Genomic DNA, 16,502 nt, shown 5'->3' with positions numbered 1-16,502 from the left:
GGTATTAAAATGACAAGCTTGTGGGAGACTCTGGCTTATATGTTACCAAGTGGTAGGAGATGATGCTGGAAAGTTAGAGTTAGCCCATTTTTCAAAGGTCTTGAAAGCTAAAGTTTTGAATTTATTCATAAAAACTAGGAGTTCTCAGTGGTTTTCAAATAAGGGGGCTAAATGATAATGTCAGCACTTTAGCAAGAAACAAACTGTCAGGTGAAATGAACTGTCCTCTAAGGGTTGTCATCAAAATAAATAAATAATAAAATCAGAGAGTCGAAATACTGTTGTAAACTTGCAGCTCAGAAAGTGGCACCTTTGACCTGCAGCCTTTACTTACACGTGCAGGGTAGAGTCTAATGTCCGTTAGTTGTTTCTTCTTGTTAGACTTCCTAAAGGGAAATGCTAGCCCAAGGCATCATTTCCTACCAGTGACTTTGTGCCCTGGACTCTACTTGAATTATAAAAAGTTGGGTTGAGAGTCTGGCTCTTTTTACCTGTGGTCAAGTTTCAGAGTTGAAAGTTCAGAGGGCAAAGATCTGTCTAGGCTCTTACCATGCTTATTGTAAAGGAGAGTTCACTTGGGTAAACATACCATTTCTATATGGACAGAATCTCCCCTTTCAGACTCAGAGCTTATCTCTCTAAGTCTTAAAACATCAAGTAGGTAAATACTTGAGGCTATAGTAAAAGTAGCCAACATTTATATGCTTCTAGTTAAAATTTTAACAACACAAAATATTGAATGCTGTCATTGTTCAAGATAGCCCAAAGCTGAGAAATTCTTTCTGACAGGGCTTTCCTTTTATTTATTGTTTTAAAGGTTACTTTCTAATGATTGTAAAAATGTTAGATGTTTAAGAACAATAGCCATATCAAGAAAACAAGCAGCCTGCTTTTCATAATTTTTGTTAAATATGAAATTCCAAGCTAATAATTCGTGTGTACATGCGTGTGTGTGTATGTTACTGTTAAATTCTAGCATGTAATAATAACGTTGTCCTTGTTCATTCTGTAACATGCCATAATGTTTCTTTTGGCTGTGGCATTCAGGGGTTTCTGTACATGAAGCAGGATTTATGTGTGTTCCTATGCTATATACCACGTGATTTTTGTCAGCAGCATACGTTTTAATGCCTATTAATGTTTGACAAAGTAAGTTACAATGATTCCTTTCCCACTCCACCAGTTAGCTCTGGAAGAGGTGGGGGTGTTGATCCCTGAGCTGTTAATTCTCAGAAATCCCCAAAGATCAGTGCCCCTTTTTAATGTATGTTAACTTTATTAAGACGAGGAGCTGGCAACCATGCATGACCCTGCTTAACACCTGGTATAAACACCAAGTCCTAAGCAACCTTGCATTCCCAATAAAATGGTAGTGATTTTTAATGTAACTAGCTTGATTTGAGTTGATTTGGGTCCATCAGACTGCTTTGATCTGCTTTTACCAAGATGTTGGTAGCACTGAAATCTATGGCACCAGTGTTGGGCTTGTGCACAAAATGTACATCAATTAATAAAATGCAGTTTATTTGGCAATTGATAGGTATGTGGCAGTTGTATGTTGTTTCATTGATACTTCACGGAGTTGTTGATACATGAAATTATGAATAACAATAATAGTAATAAGGTGTACCTGGATGCTTTATTATGTTGAGATAGTCCCTGGACCAGTGCCTGCTGGGCAGCTAATCTTATCCTGTGGTCATGGTTTTTGTAGCTTATTCATTGATTTTTATTTCTTTATTTTTTTGTTGCCTTTCCTTCCATTAGTTCTTCCATATACTCTCTTTGATTCTCCTGTCCTTGTTATGTTCAGCAGCAAGCTAGATTTACTTGTGTGCTGGGCTGGAATCCTGGTCACAGGACTGTGTGTGTGTGTGTGTGTGTGTGTGTGTGTGTTAAGGGCTGTATTTGATCCTCTTTACTAAATGTCAAAATGAACACATATATTTCTCTCAATAAATCCTAGACAAACCAATAATTGTTTAAATTGTGAAGCTCCTTTAATGTTGCCCAAATAAGGGTGGAATTTGTTGTTGTATTTTAATCTCTTCATCTTTGTCAGCAAAGAGAACAGGAAATAGAATCTTTCTGGAGTTATGGAAAATCACAGTATCCCATAAATTACCCAGGCCGTCTATATATATTTACATATGCTCTCAGTTACTAAATGTAATTGGTTCCTTTTGAGAGATCTTTAATAAAACTCCTCAAACTACTTTCCAAATTGTTCCTCCCTGTGCCAGAATGCTGATATCAATAGACATAGGACTTCCAACTGTCCTTAAAAAACCTCTCTGCAGCGACAGCCTCTGAATTTGGCATCTCAACTGTTACAGTAAGTGAGCCCTGCTAAGACTAGCCTGGCTTTCCAATGCAGAGCTGAGTTTATGGCTTTTCCTGCCCCGCATAGTCCTCTGCCCCACAGTCTGTTGGGAGAAAGAGTGGCCAGTTCATGATCCATGCCCAGAAGCTGTAGGTGCCTCTCAGATTACAAGCCAAACCCCATTTTACCTGGGACCCTCATGCCTTTGTGTCTGAAGAAAATGCTGAGACTCTTCTGGTGTAAGCCTCTGTGTTTTGCATTGTAATCGTCAGGCTTCTGCCGTTGATTTATTGTCTCCGGGCTACTTTGCAGTTATGGACGAGGATCTCTTCATCATGACCTAATTTTCCTCCCATTAAAATCATAGCACATAATAAAGAGTATACCACATGTATTACAGGGAGACTCCTAATCCTTCTAAACTGCAGGCGCATGTGACAGATGACATTGACAAAGGTGTAAAAATGGGTATGTGACATGGCTAAGAACAAATTCCACAAGTATCAATGTTCTACATTGTCAAGATAGGCCAGAAGTGGGGCCTGTGAAATTTGCCTTTTATAGACAATTCAAAGGAAAAAAAAAAGTAAATTTTATTATTGCTGTAAGCAGTTAAGGCCAATGTTTTGCAAAGAACAGTAATTAAATTTACACTGATAAATTAAATCCTCATGTCCTGACTGCAAATTATTCATTCTTGAATCTCCAGTGATTTCCCTTCTGATACTTTGTATGGCTCCCTGCTTATTGAATACAGTAATGTGCTCTGAACACAGAATGCTAAACTGTGTTAGGTGTCCCAGTCCTCACCACAGCCCTGGGACCTTTTACAGATAGGGAAATCTGAAACTCAGAGTTACATGACTTACTGGAGATAAGTGAGCAGAGCCAGTAAGTGATTAAAATCAGATCCATCAAGTTATGATTTTTCCATTTCGTCTTCTGTCTTTCAAATTAATAATAGGTGTAGGGACCACGCGTGGTTAGATTCAGAGAGTCAAACTGTCTGTGTCCCAATCCAGCCATGCTTCTTATCTATGTGATCTCGGAAAAGTCAGGTAATCTCAGTGAATCTCAATTTACTCATCTACAGATGGCAAAAGTAATAGTACCTCCCTTATAGGATTTTTGTGAGTATTCATGAAGATAATCCATGAAAATAACATAGCGTGTGAGTCACTCAGTAAGTTTTGGTTATTTTTAGTATCATACCACCACCATATCCTGCCAGCTCTTTCCGGGATGCTATGGTAAGCATTTTATGTGCATTACCTTTTCAGTAGCTCTGCAAGGTAGGTATTAGATTCCATTTGCATGAGGGAAACAGACTCAGAAGCCCAAGAGCACTTAGCTAGTAAATTGCAAAGCCAGGATTTGAACTCAAGTCTGTTCAGGCTCCACAACCTATTTACTTTCTACCCATATGATGCATTTAAATCCTTTTTCCGTATTTTATGGGGTGATAGGACAATGATGTTAGTATCTGTGATGGTAAGGTCAGTGTTTTCTATGGGTGTTGCCTACTGAGTGAGCAACAGAACCAGGACTCAACCTGGGTTTGTGTCTGACTGCAGAGGCCAGACCACCCCTGACCACTGTTCCTCATAGCTTCAGGGGAAACAGTAGCTTGGTATTTAAGGGTGTGCAAATTCCACTTGTAGGAAGCTTGAAATTGGGGATCCTTTGAATAGTTACCCAGATTTACACTTTTATTGTACAGTTTTATTCCCTAGTAGCTTCCAGAAGGCTTATAGTCTTCCTAACCTTTTATCTGTAAAGCATTCCTGACTATGTTGGAATTAGTTTGTAAGTTTGGACAGTATTAAGGGGGCACTTGGGGCACAGAATAAAAATCTCCCCCTTTTGTGTTAATTTGGAAAGTCTCTGTGAAACGAGTAGATTATTCTGGCCATGTGGTAGAGCCCCATAAATCCTTTGCTCATTGGTTACGTGAGCTCATGCTTCCATCATTCAGCAGGCTCATTTGGGCAGATTTTTCGCAGCAGACTGGAGAAAACTTCCTTTGATTATTTTCAAATCATCTCTTCCAAATAAAATAGGATTGGAATAACCAACAAAATTAATCTGTGAATAATTCCAATTCTCATCAGAATTCAACTCAAGCTTTTAGCACAGAGGCAAACTGTTGGCCTGACTAGAAGGTGGCCAGACAATCAACAGCCTTTAAACAACTTACATGTGTTCAAGTTGCAGAGTTAAATAAACAACAGTAATGTGGGGAATGATTTCCCAGGCTCTGTAATGAAAGTTTGTGTCATCTGCTCTGACTTGATCTGATTTACAAAGGTACTCTTGCACTTTGGATAAACATGCACGGTAATAATGATGGTCATGTCTGGCACTTTGCACTTGGCAGTGTGCTCATTTGCACATGGTTGTATGTGATCCTGAGAACAAGCCTATCAGAGCTCCTCAGAAGCCTGGGCCTGGCTCTCAATGAGACCTAGAAAACTGGCCTTTAGGACTTTGGCTCTCACTGGTGGTGAAAATTCCATTCTAGAACTGATTATGCTTGAGTAACTTTTCTTTCAGAGGAAATAGCTGATGAGCAGAGGGAAATTCTCCCTGGTATGTTCTCATGTCTCTTCCTACTCTGCTGTATACAAATATTGTTTTGGAAGCAATTTTTCAGGGAACTGTCTAAATCCATGGTCTATCCTCAGCAAGCTACTCTTCTTTATTTCTCTAACATTAACTACAGTTCTTAGGTAAAGATAAATGCTCACATTTTTGTTGACAGTTGAGATTGAAATGTATGTTATCTTTGCTCCCCTTAAAGTTGGGCAAAGACCTCATTCTCAGTAACTCCTTAAAAAAAGAGAAATCAATATGAAGGCCAGGGGTAAAGAGTATTGAAGGGACTATGAGAACCCGGGTCATCACCACCTCTGAAGCATTTCCTAGTGTTCTTCGCTAAGGATTGCTGAAGACACTACCGTTGAGGCTAGAGAAGGGAGACGCCATTATTCTTTGAAATCCATCCTGTAGGTTTGAGCACTGGCTCTTGTAATGAAGATTGGCGGGAGAAGACAAGCTGAATGAGTGGTTGCTGCAGCCCTGGCACTTCACTCCTGGTTCCTCTCCTGCTTAGCTGTATTGTAGGGCAGGAGCTTTCTCACTGTGAGATGGGCATCCAGCTTGCCATGCTCAGGTGACCTACAGATTAGAGCAGAGTTGTGTCAAGTACCTAGTAAGGTGCCTTGCAGGTGCAAGCACTCATACATAAGTGCCATTTAAAAAATGTCAGCAGGCCCGGGTGCAGTGGCTCATGTCTGTAATCTCAGTGCTTTGTGAGGCTGAGATGGGGGGATTGCTTGAGACCAGATGTTTCTAAGACCAGCCTGGCAGCGTAGAGAGACCCCATAGCTACAAAATAATTTTAAAATCCTAAATACTTCAGAGGCTGAGGCAGGATGGTCACTTGAGTCCGGAAGTTGAAGGCTGTGGTTCACCACTACATTACAGCGTGGGCAGCAGAGTGAGACCCTGTCTCTAAAGGAAAGAAAAAGGTGATAATGCTACATAGTGAAGGTGTCACCGGGGACCCACCCCACACAAGAGAGAGGAAGCTGCTCAGAACTTGCAGTTCTCGTTCTCAGTAACAGTCATAACCTTTCTCTTTTCTTACTGTTGTGGAGACTCAGAAAGAGGCCAGAGATGTGTAGCCCTGGAAAACGTGTTCTCAGGGGTTCCAACTGCTCTGGAAGCTGGAGTGTTTTGTTGCCTTTAAGTCTCCTTCTCTTCTACTCCCTTGCCCCAGATGAACTCAGCTATGTGTAGTGATTCGGTTTATCTTGTTGAAAATTTTCAGTCCCCTACGGAAAATATGATAATGCTGTTTTCAGACGGCTGTGTTTAGGAGCGAGACTGACTTAACCAGCTGGCTGGCATCATTGGAGCCCGAGGACCTGCCAACCCATGGAGAGCAGCTGTTTGGGCTGAAATTCTTATAATTCTTACGACTTTGCATCCTACATATCAGCTTTTGAGTTCTGCTTTTAAATGCATACACAAAAGGAAAGACAACAATGAGAAGGGCCCGGTTGTGTCCATAAGTGAAGGTGGCCCTAGACATACCAGAGTATTAGGAAAGAGAAAATTCAGAAGGAGGCGAACTTTTAACAGTAAGAGATGATAATGAATGCATCCATAAATGTTTCTCAATATAGTGGGAGTGTGATGCAGCCATTAGGAATCGTGTTTGAAATTTTTTTTAGTGAATGGGTAAATGCTATGATACATACGAAATGTATAGGATACAAAATTGCATCGAGAATAAAATTCCAATTATGAAAAGGGAGTTTTACCATTACATGAGATCATTCATACAAAGCATTTAACCCAGACAGCGTGACAAAAACTCAGGAAATGATAGGTACTAGAATGCAAACTCTCTAATTGTAGGGAATACACTTGCTTCACTGTTACACCCAGAGTGCCTAGTGCAAAGTGGATGCTCAAAAGGTCTTTGTCCATTGAATGAATGAGTGCTATTGTTATGTATGCATTTCAAAAGGAATCTGGAAAAAACAACCTGCATTGCCATGTATAACACACATTATCATTGTGGCAGCTGAACATCTCTGTCCCTCAGTTCTTCATTATAAAAGGCTAAGGACATGATCTGTTGCTCAGGGTTGCTGAGAGGTGAGTGTGAGTCTACTGTAATCATGGGAAGCACCATGTAAGTGTTAGCATCATAATTAAATCCCCCCTACTTTTATCTGTAGAAAAAAAAGATGACAATTGTCATGATTTTTGTCTGTCATTTTTTACCATAGACTTCTTTTTTTTCTCTTCAGTTTTTGGCCGGGGCTGGGTTTGAACCCACCACCTCAGGCATATGGGGCCGGTGCCCTACCCCTTTGAGCCACAGGTGCCGCCTTTTACCACAGACTTTTAAAACAATAATAAAATCTCCCTCCCCCCCCCAAAAAACAAAGCTCATAAAGAAGTTAAAACTAAATGCAGTGGTTATGTCTAAATAACACTTATTCATTGCTTTCTTCTCGAGACTTTTCTACATTTTCCAAATTGTCTGTAGTTTAAATATATTTTATAGTCAAAGGGAAGGGAAAAAACAACACCATTATCTCTGTTTTTGAGAAAAAAAAAAAAAAAGAAAGCTCAGCATTATAGGTAACACAGAGCTGCTGAACTGAAAAGGAAGCTCCAGCTGAGAACAATTGAAGACAGATTGGGAAAAGGTGCCCTCCCTGGGGCCAATTTTGGAATGTTATTTAAGTCCATGTTCCATAGTGTAAGGAAGTTGTGAAGCAGTTGTTAAGAACTTGGAAACAGAACCAATGAAGAAAGATAAAGGAATATTGATTATTCGTTCTGGAGAAAAGTAGTCAAAAAACTTTAAGTATGGCTAACAGTGTCTTATAATGAGCACAGCTGATTTCCATGTCCCATGGAAAGAACAACAAAAAGATGATCAGTGGAACTTATAGCAGGAGAGGTTAGAAATGGAAGTGAATGATGATCAGACTCTCCGTAAGCTTCTAAAGGGAATGTTTAATGCTACTTTTAGCGACTGCCCATTGTCCTCTCAGATCTTGCTGCTTCCAGGACACTCCCAAGCTTTCATTTGTGCTGGTTCAGGCCCATCTTTCCTCCCCAGTTCACAGTTGTGAGTAACCTGTGAAATTCTGTTTACAGATATTTAACACCGTACCTGATATGCCTCTCACCAACGCCCAGCTGCACCTGTCTCGGAAGAAGAGCAGCGACTCCAAGCCCCCGTCCTGCAGTGAGAGGCCCCTGACGCTGTTCCATGCTGTGCAGTCCACAGAGAAACGTGAGTCCCTGCTGCTTGGCATCCAGGAACATCCCGTGCCACCTGCCACTGCTTGGCCTCTGTCTGTGTGATGCTGGCCTTTTGTAACATTGAAGACTGTCCCATGGTGCCCTCCCAAGTTCATTTGCTGAGGAACCCTTGTAGGACAATAAGCAATATTCCTGAGAATGAAAGGCAGCGGCCACCACTGAGGCCTGTCTTTCCAGGTCTCCTGTGGGGAAACACCTGAGCCTCTTTCCTTCTGCTACACAAGAGCTGGGCCGAGGCAGCCCTTCGTTAGCTCCCTTTGACTCCCGTCAGACCAGCATCTTTTCCTTTTCCAGCTGTAATGAGATATGTATCAATGTGAGTCCCGTGCCTGCTAGACTGTGGCTCTGTGAGAGCACAGGCTTGTGGCACCCAACTTCTTCCTCCACCTCTCGCCGTGCCCAGCGTAGAGTAGACACCTAAAAGCATTTGGAATCAGTTAATGAATTAGAGAACAATACCTTTCGTGTCCTAGATAGCAGAATGTTACCACCACAACTGTATCAAATCTGTTTTTCATCTCAAGATTTCTGACCTCTTTGCTGTGATCAGGTACTTATCTCAGCTTCTGTAATAAGAAAGTCACGTAGCTTAGGAGTAGAGGCCTCAAGATCTGCCCGAAATCAGCCCAACATGGGTTCTGGTGCCAGAGCCACAACGTGGGCAAGCCTCATCTGTAAAACAGGAATAATAGTACCCACCTCAGAGGAAAGTTGAGAATTCAATGAAATTATGCATTTTGGCATCTGGCACAGGACTGAAACGTGGCAAAGGCCAGTAAGTAAGAGCTGCTACTACCATGATTAGTTACTGAGTACATGTGGTGCATGTCCAATCTGTGAAAATTAGGTCAGCTTAAGGAGGTTGTTGATATAGACAGGTGATCAGCTATGGAGGTTCTACTGTAAGGGTCATAATACCTCTGCCACCATCACCACCCAGCGTTTCCACAGCATTTATTCTGCACCTGACACCATATAAAGTGCTTTCATGTTCACGTCAACTCTGTGTAACAGAAAGCATCATTTTATTTTCCAGAGGAGGAAACTGGGGCCCTGAAATGTTAAATGACTTCCATAGTGGAAGCGGTCTCTGTAATTGACCCTCTGTCTACATTGACCACCTCCTGAAATTGTCTACATTGACCACCTCCTCTCTGTAATTGACCCTCTGTCTACATTGACCACCTCCTGAAATTGTCTACATTGACCACCTCCTAATTTTCATAGACTAGATATGCACCTGTGTACTCAGTGGAAGTTCCTTATGTTGACCACCTCCATATGTTGACCAATTTGTTACAGGCCCTTGGGTGGTCAATTTACAGAGGTTCTACTGTATTATTATTGCTGCTACCCTCTACTAGGTGTAGTAAAGGCATAGAGAAGGCACTGATTTCCCAGAAAAGGGGAGACTCTATATCTAGATTAGCATTGTTCTTTCTCCTTGTTGCTAATTTTTTTTTAAAATCTTCTTATGTTTCTAAAGAAATGGCCCTCTTTGTCATAACTTCTGAAAACAAACCTCCATTCCTAAAACATCAGTGCACTTAAAAGTGTCATAGGGTACCATAATACAGCTGCATCATGGTGTGGTTAGTACCATTTAAGTTGCTTGAGATGTTTGGCTTTTATACATAAAGCTACTATCAACATCATTGTAACTAAATCTCTCCTATTTGTGTTCGTTTTTTAAAGGTAAATTCCTAGAAGAATTTCTAGGTCAGCAGATAATGATGATTTCAGGGCCTTAACCTTGTGCTGGGATTGGCTTTCCCTCTCACAATAGCCTGTGTTCCTCTTAGATATTTGGCTGGGTTCATTCTCACCATGGTCTGATACCCCTCCACTTGTATCAGGGAACACTTGGAACAGGACTGGCCTCACTCACACCTGCCAAATGAACAAGGCATTAGGCTATGGGGTGATGTGCTTCTCGGATTTCGAGGAGACCCACGGTCTCCTAATGTTTTGTAGTAAGCAGTATACAGGGCAGATTGGGAGAGGCCAGACAGAACTGGTATCTTCTCCCAAGCTTAAAATAGTGTTGGGTTTGTGGTTAGACTAAAGCAGAGCAGCTTTGGAATAGGCCTCAAAGCATACTCTGGAAACACGTCAGAACAAAGATGGAGATTTGGAAAAAATCAGCTAGATCTTTGCCCGAGATTAATTTTATCACATGAGGCAAAGAATGAAAGTTAAAGATGTGTGACAGCAGAGCTGCCAAAGCTGCAGGGCAGGCCATGGTGTCCCTGTCTGCAGACCGTGGCTGGAGGATACAAAATGAGAAGACAGGGAACAGTAGAACTTCCCCCTTAATGTGAGGACCAGAGCACAGGGATGTGCTCGGATATTGGAAAGGGGCGAAGCCTTCCCCCTCACATAGAGAATACACATGTTAACTGAAAGGTCTGTGTGTGTGTGTGAGTTTGTTTGGGAAACCACCTTTTCTTCTGGAAAACTAGAATGCTTTTGAAGCTAGAATAGGAAGCACCAGAGGACCTGCAGGGGAGGGCTGGAAGCTGTGAGGAAGACAGAGCCCGGAACTGGAAGTTCTGCTGGGACTCACCCCACCCAGGTTGTCCTCCAGCAGCCCCCATCACAGTTAATGAGCAGGTAGCAAGGCACACGCAGTTCACCCTTCCCTACGTCTGGTCTGGTCAGTGGACAAAGACAGAAAGCTTTATTTTATCAAAGTACTTCACTGAGTTTATCTTTGATGTTAAAGTACAGGTAACAATAGGTAAGGATTATGCAGGTAATTTGTGGGGAAAAAATGTGTAGCTCCATGTAATGATGTTTTTCAATCTGAGGCCTCTTTACATACCTGGCTCAGAGCTTCCCAAACTCCAGTCATGTCCATACAGCTTCTCTCACTATCTGGCCACAGTCCCAGAGTTCCCATGCTACTATCTGTTTAATACACAGTTTTGTGTTTTGAGACAGGGTCTTGCTCTGTCTCCTGGGCTGGAATGGTACAGTGGCATCATCATTGTTCACAGCAACTTTAATCACTGGGCTCAAGTGATTCTCTTGCCTCAGTCTTTTGAGTAGCTGGGACTACGGGCTCAGACTACAAGGCCTCATTAACTTCTCTGTTTTTAGTAGAGATAAACTCTCCATCCTGCTCAGGCTGGTCTTGAACTCATGAGCTCAAGCAATCCTGTCCTCAGCCTCCCTATGTGCTAGGATTGCAGGCATGAGCCACCACCAAGCCCAGTCTTAATATTCTTCTTTGTGTTGATCTTAAAGTAACTTAGCTCTTTACCTGGCCTCATCCTGATATAGAAAATCTCTAAACAGGTCAATTGGATGGTGTCACTATATTATTCCCTGAAATACACTAAAATCAATATGTAACATTAGAAATGTTCATCCACATCCTCCCTTAGTATTACTGAATGTTTTATGTAGCCCCTGGGAGGTGGGCCACAGTTTGGAATCCACAGAGCTGGCTTTTAATTTTGACTGACTTCATTCCTCATCCTTAAACATACAGATCCAAGTTGTCTTTGTCCACTGGGCTAGTAGGTTCAGATGTTGGCAGTTGTCTATGTATATCACTGTGGACACCCCCGTTCATCTGTCAGCCTCACGCTGTCCACTTGCAGTTGATTGTGACGCCTCTAGGTTTGATGTGACCATCCATACCTTTCTTCAGGCTCTTGCCCCAGGGCACATACCGTAGGAACGGGATTGCACTGTGTAGGCGCGTGCGTGCACACACACACACACACACACACACACACACACGAATAGCTCTCCTCTGTTTTCAGACTTGTCCTGGGGTGTTTTTCAGAGCCTCATTTCTGCTGTCTGCCTGACCTGATTTCTTCTAAGTTCAGTTATTTTTCTTTTCTCCTCATTGAGGTACCTGGGGGTTATATTATCTCTTTAGCCCCCATTTGAGACGCCTACTGGGCTGAAGTCTCCTGAGTAGGCCACTTGGCTGCTTCCCTTTGAAAGATCCCAATTGTTGATTGTCAGCATGCATTTTTCTCTACCTCCCTGCAGTGTCCTGACTAGGAACAGAAGTTGGAACCCATTCAGATTGTGATTTGTCCCCTTCTTCCTGGAGAGGAAGCTCCTGAGGGTCACACTGGGAGCTCCATTGGCTCAGTCCTCTGTCCTAGCACCTGCACTGCAGGCTTATGTGTGGGTAGAAATATAATGCAGGCAGACGGTCCAGAGGACTCAGCAGGAATGGCCTGGGCCTCAGCCCTCGCTGTTCATGAGGCCTGTGGTGGTGGTGGTGGTGGTGGGGTCAGAATGTTCAAGTGCGTAGACAGAAAACTAGTTTGGGGACATCTGAGTAAAGTTCAGCAGCTTAGCAGAGATGGGATACCAGCAGAATTAGATGACTAAAAATTACCCTTGACCCCAGACAATCTAGCCTGAAGGCTATTGCCATAGCCCTTCCTTTCCCATCCCTAAGGCAACTTTCTTACCTACTTAGTTCTGCCCTTGACAACTGTTTTATGATTTAGTGCCTCCACCATGATGACCTTTTCTATAATCAAAAGACCACTCGCATGACTGAGTCACAAGAGTGTTAATTCTTTGCTTCTTCATTCTGTAAACATATGCCCTAAAATCTTGAATAAAAACCTTCTGAGAATTCAAATCAGCTATGCACCTATTTGCCTCTTGATACTGGCTGATACAGTGTCTGTCTCTCTAGGTCTCAGCAAACTTTTTCAAACTCTGCCTGTTCATTTCTCAGCTCTGTCTCACCCTCCACCTCCAGACACTGAGTGGCTGGGAAAGTCCCCTACTGGGGAGTTGTCAGTCCACCATTTTGCAGCTCTTTGCTCCGCTGCAACACTCATGGAAATATCCGGCGTATTAGATGATGCTCATAGGTGTGTGTCTTATTTTTGAGAAGGAGTTTTTCTTTCTGTGTAGGTAGCATAGCTGCGTGCCCAGGCACCTGCATCTGACTCTCCCACTCTTGTCTGTGAGTATTAGCAGAATCTTCTCTAGATGCCTTTTTCCTTTTCCCTAAAGGTAAAGCTGTTCTTATGATGACAGTGGTCTCTTCCCAGAATGAAGAGCTAGATGGTTCTCAGGCTGTGTGTTGGGCAGGGACTCAGGTCAGTTACAAGGCAGCATTGGCTCCTGGTGGCATAGGCACTGTGTGGTGGAAGTGGGGCTCAGAATGAAATTGAAGTAGCCTCTGAGATTAAAACTTTATGGACAAGAGGAAAGGGAATGAGGGGGAAATGTGGGCTTTCAGAAGCATCATAACAATAAAGGCAAATATTGAGAAGCCACGGAATATTTTAGTGACAAGGGGGCTATTGTGAAGCTAGTCGAGGAATATTTTCTTTAAGGGAGAATTTTGAGAAAGATATTAAAGGAAATGAGGGTCCTAGTCTGGCCCAAAGGCTGGGAAAGTTATTCTGGGATGCCTAACAGAAAGCATCTTTCTCTAAGTGGCAGGGTTAGCTCTTGTCTCTAGAATTGATGAGAGGACTATGGAAAGAAAGATCTCACACTGAACTTGAAAGACATTTTCCCACAAAATGGGCGGGGGGGGGTTGTTTATATGTGTTTCATATACATGACTACATATAAACTTTATCAAGTAGTTCCTCATGCTGGGCAATTATGCATAGCAACATCTTGTTTAATCTTTAAACTTCTATGACATGGGTATAGGTTCTGTTTTCCAGTTGGAAGGCAGTAAAACTTATATTGAATAATGTACACTCAGGGTCACTCAGCAACTAAGTAGATTTGGACCTAGTCATTCTACGTCAAAGCTATGTTGTCAACCAGTCATTATTCTGCTGACCAGTTTCAACTTGTGGGGTAGTTCCAAGGAGCTGTGGCTCTCTTTGGGTTGACTGTTGGGCAAGCCTATCCTTATTTCCAAAGGAAAATGTTTTCAGTTCTACTTACAAACCTAAAGTTTAAACATTAACTAAACTGGAGGGTGGGAGGTCTGCCTGGAAAGAGCTGAGGGGCTGGGATAGAAGGATAAATGGGTACGTTTGATAAAGAGCTTTGAGGCCATACTAGATTTGAGCATCATTTAATAACAGTAAAAATAAATATAGCCCAGCTACGTGTCCAGCAGCCTGCTAAGCTCATGCTTGTCCCTTATCATCCCCACAATCAGGAATAATCCTGTGAGGTAGGTTCTCACTGTCCACATTCTACAGGCAACTACACTGAGCCCAGAGAGGATGAGCAGCGGCACTGCTAGCCAATGGCCGAGGGAGGATTTGTTCCCAGATGTCTTTCTTCTCTACTCCAGCTTATCTCCAAAAGGGTGCTTTTGTCAGTTCTTGAGCCACAGAAATAAAAACCTTGTTAGACTGAGTTACAGAAGCAGTAAAAAGCCATCTGTGCCAGCAGCTTCCAGGGCTGCCATGGGGGCAGCTGAGCCATATTGAACAGTATCTCAATATGCGTACTGGCAGGCTGCCCCCACACAACAGCCTCCCCTCCAAATCCAGCTTCTGCAGGTAGGAGAGGTCCATGTCCAGTGGTGGCTCTGATGTACAGGGCCAGGGCACTCTCCTCTGTGATCAGCTCCCGACAGATGGAGTGAGGTTTTTAGCTGTGCTGCCAGAAGAATGGAAGCAAAGGAAATTACTGTCTAATCCCCAAGTTTCCACACAGACACATCATCTAGCCGAGACTGGAGCGGTACATTAGGTGAAAGGTACTGACACACAGCTGTACTTCTGGACAGCTATGCAGGTGGAGCCAGAAGGCGTGGAGGGAACCAGCATCAAGTTGTACCTTGTAGATTTCTTCCAGGAGGTTGCAAGTGACATCTATGACTTATTTTGTCCCCGATTTTTAGTATTTATACCACGATGTTGAAAGGCACTTCTTGGCTCAGTGACTCAGACTTGAGTGTACATAAGAATCTTGTAAGGAGCTTATTAAAAATACAGATGCTTCATCTTCTCCCAGGACATTCAGAGTCAGGAGGTCTTGGCTGGAGCTCAGGCGTCTGTATTTTTAAAGCACCCCAGTGATGCCGATGCTGACTCAATTTAGAGAAGCACTGGCTTAGTAAGGTGGGCACTGTCAGGGTTGCTTGTCTTCTGTCATTACCAGAAATCTCTTTGACTCCCCATTGGGGCTTGGAGCCAGCATGGCAGAGAGGTTAAAAGTAGAGGCTGTGTAGTCCAGCGAAATTGTTTTATGCCATCTCTGTCACCTACCACTCTGAGGCCTGAAGTACCTTGCTACCCTTTTCTGATCCTCCATCTTCTCATCTGTAAAATCTATCACTAATAATAGCTTCCTTGGACGGTAATTGCCGAGATTAAATAAGCCAGTGCATGTAAAGTACTTGACACTGGGTCTGGAACATAGTAAGTACCTAATAAATGTTAACTACAATTATGATGATTGTCATCAGGCTATACTTTTACCTTACCACTGACTGAGGAAATACCTCCCCCCCACACACTTTAAGCCTGCAAATTCCAAAAGGGAGGCCCATTGTGAAGGAAATGCAGAGTCGCCCTGGCCCTTGGAGGGAACCTGTCCGATGCTCCAGAGCAAATACATCAGCAACCTGACGCACACTGGGTTAGTGTCTTAGGTGTTAGTGGAGGCAGGGCAGGAGTGGGTTCTTAGACTTTTTTTACATGGATCATGTTAACTAGCTGCTGGTATATAGCTCTGATTAATTTTTTTTGTTCAGTTAATTCATCCTGGACCCTGTCCCAGGCAGGCTTACTGAGAGGTTGAGAATTCAGCTTATGTATTTTTCATGTGCATCATCCTTGTTGAAAAATAATTAGGAATTCATACCATTCAAAGGCTTCTATATGTCTTTCTCTGAGGAGTCAGGGCTTTAAGCATGTGCCTTTTCTCAGGTTGCCTCTGCAGATCCTGGGCTCTGAACACACCTGTTTGCTTTGGCAGACAATGTGTTTATCCACATGGATCCCTATTGTCACACAGGCCACAGAAGGTATAATGTGGCTCTGGGCTTAATTATGTTAGTTACTTCATATGTGTGACTGAAAACTTCAGAGATGATGTGACCATTAAAAAATGATGCTGTGAGATAGAGACTTTACCTCTCTCATGTTTACATGGATGGAGCTGGAACATATTCTTCTTAGCAAAAGATCTCAAGAATGGAAGAGAAAGAATCCAATGTACTCAGCCCTACCCTGAAACCAATTTATAGCTTTCATGTGAAAGCTATAAGCCAATTATAGCCCAAGAAGAAGGGGAAAGGGGAGAGGGAGGGGAACGGAGGGGAGAGGATGGGTGGAGGGAGGGTAATTGGTGGGACCACACCTATGGTGCATCTTATGAGGGTACATGTGAAATTTACTAAATGTAGAAT

At 42.8% G+C, this 16,502-nt stretch overlaps 1 protein-coding gene across 4 annotated transcripts in view; it reads left to right on the top strand.

Annotated features, from left to right (window-relative positions):
* The window catches only part of ARHGAP26 (Rho GTPase activating protein 26), a 431,922-nt gene that overhangs the window by 337,036 nt on the left and 78,384 nt on the right, over window positions 1–16,502 (top strand). For all 4 annotated transcript variants that reach the window (XM_023515652.1, XM_023515656.1, XM_023515658.1 and 1 more), the window contains one exon: window positions 8,009–8,147. In XM_023515652.1, coding sequence (XP_023371420.1) covers window positions 8,009–8,147 — 139 coding nt within the window. The remainder of the gene's footprint in view (window positions 1–8,008; window positions 8,148–16,502) is intronic.

This window comes from Otolemur garnettii, unplaced genomic scaffold, assembly GCF_000181295.1.
Source record: "Otolemur garnettii isolate 467f Iridium unplaced genomic scaffold, OtoGar3 scaffold00003, whole genome shotgun sequence".
NCBI classification, from domain to species: Eukaryota; Metazoa; Chordata; class Mammalia; order Primates; family Galagidae; genus Otolemur; species Otolemur garnettii.
Note: the sequence above shows the minus strand (reverse complement) of the source record. Positions and strands in the feature narration are given on the sequence as shown.